Here is a 6,571-nt window from a genome sequence, read left to right on the forward strand (position 1 = left end):
CTCTTTTTATTTATTCTTTTTTTTTTTAATCGTACTTTGTGATAACATATGATAAATAAAATAATTTTACTCTGTTAATATTTTTCCGCTAAAATATTGCTTTCTGAATTCTCGTTCGCTCAATTTTTGACTCGTTAAAGCCAAATCAAGTATTGGATATTTTCATCAGAGTGCAATTTTCTCTTCCTCGATTGTTCGATAAGTTCTCGATTTAAAACAAAGGTTCTTAAATTCCGTCGAAATTCATCGAACGAAGTCACACTTTAATTAATAATTTTTTCAACGAGCATACAGGTGGAAACGCAAATTCAACTATTGGTTTTCTTCCAGTTGATGAGGGTCGTATTGTTGGAGGGCAGCCAGCGAGTATCGATGAACATCCGTACCAGGTAAGTATTCTAAATGATCGTTTTCACAATTGGCCAAGATTAATTGGTGAAAATCTGTCGAGCAGAAACGTTTCTTTCGCGGCTTGCGCCAAAACAAGTCATTAAAAACCGATGTACTCTCGTGTACAACGATCGACCAAAGTTTCCGTTCAGTTTACGTTCCTTGGCCAAAGAAAAAGATCTATCAATCTCTTTCTCTCGTTTCTTTTTCGCATTATCCCAAATCCATCTTAAATTTCTCTCTTCAACACATTTTCTGCACATTTTTTCCTTTTTCTAATCACATTACTTGAGAAATTAAATTTTATATACAGAGTATTCCAGTTAGGATGGTGAAAATAAAGAATAAATTTTAATATATCAAATTAAACGATCCTTATCTACACATGTGCACTCATATTAATCTAATAATGGTAATCTATAGTAAAGAAGACAATATTAACAGGAAATATGATCGCGCATATTTATAAATATTTACACAAAAGAATAAAAATATAAGTATACATATGTGATGAATTTTCAAAGTTTGTAAATGTAAATGTAAATACAGATATAATTTCCTGGTCAGAGGATTGGAAAAAATTAATATTATCAGAGTTCTTCGTACATATTTCTCCATCGTGAATTTCACAGCCATTTCCAGATCGATCATCCGCAAAATTGATACACGCTTGCTAAAATTTATAGGTATCCCTTCGATTTCACAATCGTCACGTATGCGGTGGCTCTATCATTAGCGAGCTATGGGTCGTCACAGCTGCACACTGTGTCCAGAGGTACGCACTCTTTTGTTCTCAATTTCGTTAACAAGCACTATCGATCTCGTCATAGTACTAGCACAAGATCCTCGTTAATGAGCATTCCTTCGATGATTTCAGCTTCTTTGTTCGATCCATTTCGATCAAGGTAGGTACTTCCGACCTCACCGACACCAATGCCACAGTGATCAACGCGGCAGAAATTATCATTCATGAGAGGTATGAGAGAAGAAGCGCGGATTTTGACATTGCTTTGATTAAAGTGAGTATTATTTGTCTGAATGTATCTTTCATTTTTTTTATTTTCGCGTTTATTTCATCGATTTTGATGGAAAGATAGATCATGAAATTGCATTTTTTAAAATGTTGTTTTTGTAATTTCTATTTTTTCGTATCTTTTATTTTCTTTTAATAATTTTTCAATACTTATATTATTTTTAAAATATTCTCATCTTCTTTTTTATATATAGTTACAAAAAGTATTTGTACATCGTTAAATTTATCATAACACATTCAATTTGATTGAATTATTCGTGTCACTTAAGAATATTCTTACATGATTACAAAAATGATATAAAAATAAAGTATAGAATTTGATATAAAAAAAATAATTTTTATAGCTACTTTATCAAAAATCAAAAAATACACAGTGTATACTACTACTTTAGGTGAAGTAGCAACACTGAGAATATCAATTAATTGTGAAAAATAATTTTATCAACGAAATAAATTTAAAGTGATTAAAAGATATGACAAAATTAGGCTTCCATCGATCTCTTTTTCGACACTTAATAAACCAACCAACTACAATTTCAGTTAAGAAAGCCATTGGTGTACAATTCGCGAGTGGAACCAATTCTATTGGCGCCGTTAGCCGATCATTACATGGCTGGTAGCAAGGCGATGGTTACAGGTTGGGGAGCTTTGAGAAGCAACGGTCCACTGTCGACGAAATTACGCAAAGTCCAAGTACCACTCGTTTCTAACGTCCAATGTTCTCGATTGTACATGAACAGAAGGATCACATCGAGAATGATTTGTGCCGGTTACGTGAATGTCGGTGGCAAGGATGCGTGTCAGGTAATCGTGTCGTTAATCATCTCTCGGCACGTGGGACATTAATTTCTTTTTAATATTACCATTAGATTGTTTTGTTTCTGGATTTTCGATAAAATTAGATAAGAAATTTGGTCGATCGATCCAAAATGAGGTAAATAGATAATAAAGATAAATAAATAAATAGATAAAGAAAAAATCAATACAAAAAGGTAAATGATAATTATAAAATTAAAGTTCGATATGTAATAATATTATCTTTATTATCATATATCGAACTTTTTATTATTCAGTAAATTTTTTTCGATTAATTTTTTATATAATGTATAATTTTAAATTTTACAGCTTAATTTAACATTTAATTTTAATTCGAATTTATATTTTTTAATATAAAAATAAGAAGAAGCAAGATTTTATTAGAAACTCAAGGAGTGTATGATTAAGCATGTAGAATCTCATATAGATGCTTGGTCGTTCTATTTTAATCGACCTTGATAAAGATAATTGAACGAACTGAAATAACGAAGAGATCATTAAAACGAGAGCAATTAGATTAACGTCAATCTTGATATTTTATCATTTGAATATTCCACTTGTATAAAATTTTAGAAATAATAAAAAAATTCTATAATAATCTTAAAATCAGAAAATAATTAATATAAAGATATAAATATTTACAAAAAGATATCACCAATTCCGATGATTTTTTAATATGTTGTCAAAATCAACATATTAAATGATATTGTGAAGATTTTATTAGCTCGTTGTTTATTAAAAAGTTATTAACAAAAACAATTTAGATAGATTAAATTAGATAATACAAACCATGAAACTAAATAAATTAAATAAACTTTTGTTCCATACTAATTAATTTATATTAATTCATTAAATTCATTAATTTCTAAAATCGAAATTAAATAAAAACTCATTTAACTATTATCTGATTTAAATATACATTAAATTTGGACTAATTTTTTCTTAATCCATGAAACTATCAATTTTTAATAGCAATAAATCTGATTAAAACTAATCATTATCTGACTTAATCTAATTTAAACTATTAATAATTGAATGATAAGAAATGAATTTTTATTAATAACAACGATAATAAAATTTTTACAACTCAAAATGATAATATCGATATCATATTAATGAATCATCAAGATCAGAGATATCTTTTCGTAAATCATCAGTGTAAATTACAATTTTAAACAGAAAGATAAAACTGGATATCACTTTTTCCTCCGCTTAAAAAATAGATAATTAAATAATTATCGTTTGCTTCTCGAATGAAATCGTATTATTTCCACAGGGGGATAGCGGCGGCCCATTGGTGCAACACGACAAACTGATCGGAATTGTTTCGTGGGGGTTCGGTTGCGCGCGGCCATCTTATCCAGGCGTTTACACGCGTGTGACAGTTCTCCGAAGTTGGATTACTGAGAAAACTGGTCTGTGAGCGTTTTGTGTTTATCCTATGCGCGAGCACGAAACGTTATTGAACCAGCTACGAACTCGGAAATTTTTCCTGCAAACATTTCGCCTCGTTACTTTACTCTCGTCATCTTCTTTGTTTGCGAAGAGAGTTGCTCGGGTTTCACGAAAAACCCCCTGGGATCGTGGTTGGTTTTTCGCTATGGCGGTATGATGTGACCTCGACATATTGAAATATTATATTATATTTTTCCACCGTAATTATATCTCAAATTACTCGACGGTAAATGATCTTTTCACTCGGTCAATTGCCAAGCACGAATCATAAATATCAATTATTTAAACTCTTCCTTCAATTTTTTACATATAATCGTCAATACGACTTGATTTGTATGAGTTTTTCGAGAAAATAATCCTGTTATAATCCTGTTCTTCGAAATTTTCGTTTGAAATTCTCTTTCGAGAAAGAAAGATCTTGAGAAGAATTTTGAACTCGAGACAGAGAATAAAATACATATCAATAATGATTCTTTTATATCTCGTATATTTGAAAATAAGACTTTCAAGAGCAACTTATTTTCATCGTTAACATTAACGTTACATTTAGAGTAAAAATTATCAAAGCAATGTCTGCAAAAAATAACTTTTAAATTTTTTATTTTTATTTAAAAAATAATCTGAAGAACATATATATTGATCTATAATTGAATCGGTTGTCTCTCATTGAAAGTATCCCTTATTTTGGTCATGCTTTCAGCATGAAAATACTATCAGTTTGTTAATGAACGAGTTGTTAGAACGTGAAAACAACGAACAGCTGGACCATTTCTCCGTTTTATGGAACTTTGGTGTTCGTTACAAGGTATTCGATGAAAACCGCTAATTAGTTTGCTCGACGATCGATAGATATTTCCCAGCTTTAATTCGCGATTTATAAATAGCTCGTGTAACAGATGTCGGGAATTTATCGCGCTTTTGAAAAAAAAAAAAAAAATAAAAAAAAGAAGTAGATACCACATTTCGCTTAAAATTCGAACGAAATTATTCCTCTTCTATTGCAACAAGCGTGCAGATATATTCACGGGCTCAATGAAACGAAAATGCAATGAAAGATGCAGAAATTTCTCAAAATTTCCCCTTTTACTGGCAACTTCGAAAACTTCCGTTCAATAAAATGAAACCGTACATTTGTATAAAATGGGGATAGGAAAAGAATCGTTCATGAAGAAAGAGGAAACGAAATGTAGTTACAAATGTAGTTATATATTTTCATGAAATTCTTTTGTAACATTTATAAAGTGACAACGCTTTGACATTTATGTATCTGAGATCAAAAGTAAAGTTAATTTTTATTCCAAAATTCAATTGGCATTTTTTCTTGTTTATTTTATCAGAATAATTGAAAAAAATTCACTTTTTCATTGCAAATAGCAAAAAGTATGAACAATTTTTAAATCTAATACAATGGTGCCAGAAAAAGTTTGACAATTGAAATTTTGAGGGATAATAATGGGAATTCAATTGTATCCACATTATTTGGATAATAAAAAATATTTAATAAATTCTTCTTCTCACACTGATGATACAATGCAAATAGAATAATTTTTATTTCTTCATTTTTAATATTAAAATTATTATTAAAAAAAAAAAATACTATTTTTAATCACTATTTTCCTCAGATATTTTCTGACTCCATAATGCAAATGTATGGTGATGATATTGCAGTTAAGGAAAAAGAGTGTAGTCAATCTCAATTTTACAGATTTACAATGACGAGGTGGAAAAATTTCATCTCACACCCCTCGCCCGGCATACCTTTAAAACTATAAGAGGCTTTGATCATGCCACGTGTTTCTGATAAAGCAATGTTGACATTGCTAGTTTCGCGAATATCATCTTATATATAGTGGATACCGGAATTTGCCGAGATCCACGCTAGGTAACTGCTGACACGAGTGTATACGCCCGGATGTATCATAGTTTTACACCCTAATCCATAGGATAGAACGCCAATCAGAGTCTGCCCTTCCATCAGCGGAGCACCTGGATCACCCTGCAAGCAGACAAGGGTTGACAGTTTCAGTGATTACTTGTACTCTGCCCTATCTCTTTCTCATTCTACGCTTCCATCCGTACACTTTCATGACTTTATCCACCTCTGAGTTTCGTTGATACGATCGACGATTCAAATATTCATAGAGCACGAACTAATTATTGGATTGGATATATTATGAGGAAACATTCTGTGTGAATTAAAATGAAACTTGTATGTATTATCGGAAATGTTTATCGGATTATTGAGATTTTTATTTTTTATAGAGGAAAGATTTTTTTATGGAGAATGCAATAAAAATATCATAAGATAAAAAATGTTGATAATATAATGGAAATTATAATACTGGAATAATAGAATTTTATATTATGTGCATATATATATATTTATAGAATTCAATTAATCGGTAATTATTCTATCGATGGACAAATGTTAAATGTAGTGATAAAATTGAAGATAAACATAAGAATAGTTTATAGTACGACAAGAAAAAATTGGCAAAAAATGAAAATAAAACAATTGCTCTTTAACTCTTATAAAGTGATACTGAATCGTTTCGAATTGGAAAATCTGTCATTACCATCCGTCTATACAGCATTCGTCAATAACCTGAAACACGAAACGAACGAAAAAACAGTCATCGAAAAACGAATCAAAAAGTCCAATTAGTTTGCTCCGTTTAAACCGTGTTCGCGTTCAAAAAAATCAAATGTTTCAAAAATTGCCCCGTGTCTATCTATCAAGACAAATTATACAATCTTGATCAAATTGTACGTTTAGTGAAGTGTTATCGTAGGAAGAAAGAGAGAAACGAGAGAAAGGGAGAGAGAGAAATGAAAAAAAAAAAAAAAAGAAAAAGAAAGAAGAAAAGGATATGGAAT

General features: G+C 30.3%; 2 protein-coding genes across 2 annotated transcripts in view; one reads left to right on the forward strand and one right to left on the reverse strand.

Annotated features, from left to right (window-relative positions):
- Nucleotides 1-230: 230 nt before the first annotated feature.
- On the forward strand, nt 231-4,637 carry LOC102680408 (trypsin-7-like; the record flags this gene model as incomplete). The annotated part of the gene is made up of 5 exons (XM_006623299.2): nt 231-389; nt 1,077-1,165; nt 1,268-1,409; nt 1,964-2,227; nt 3,516-4,637. Coding segments are annotated over 5 exons (801 nt in total), but the record flags the coding sequence as incomplete, so codon positions are not given.
- Nucleotides 4,638-5,444: 807 nt separating this feature from the next.
- Nucleotides 5,445-6,571, reverse strand: part of LOC102680272 (trypsin-4-like) — a 9,287-nt gene continuing 8,160 nt past the window's right edge. The window contains exon 7 of the mRNA XM_031514060.1: nt 5,445-5,690. Coding sequence (XP_031369920.1) covers nt 5,535-5,690 — 156 coding nt within the window. The 3' untranslated portion in view covers nt 5,445-5,534. The remainder of the gene's footprint in view (nt 5,691-6,571) is intronic.

This window comes from Apis dorsata, unplaced genomic scaffold (genome assembly GCF_000469605.1).
Source record: "Apis dorsata unplaced genomic scaffold, Apis dorsata 1.3 scaffold_880, whole genome shotgun sequence".
Taxonomy (NCBI): domain Eukaryota; kingdom Metazoa; phylum Arthropoda; class Insecta; order Hymenoptera; family Apidae; genus Apis; species Apis dorsata.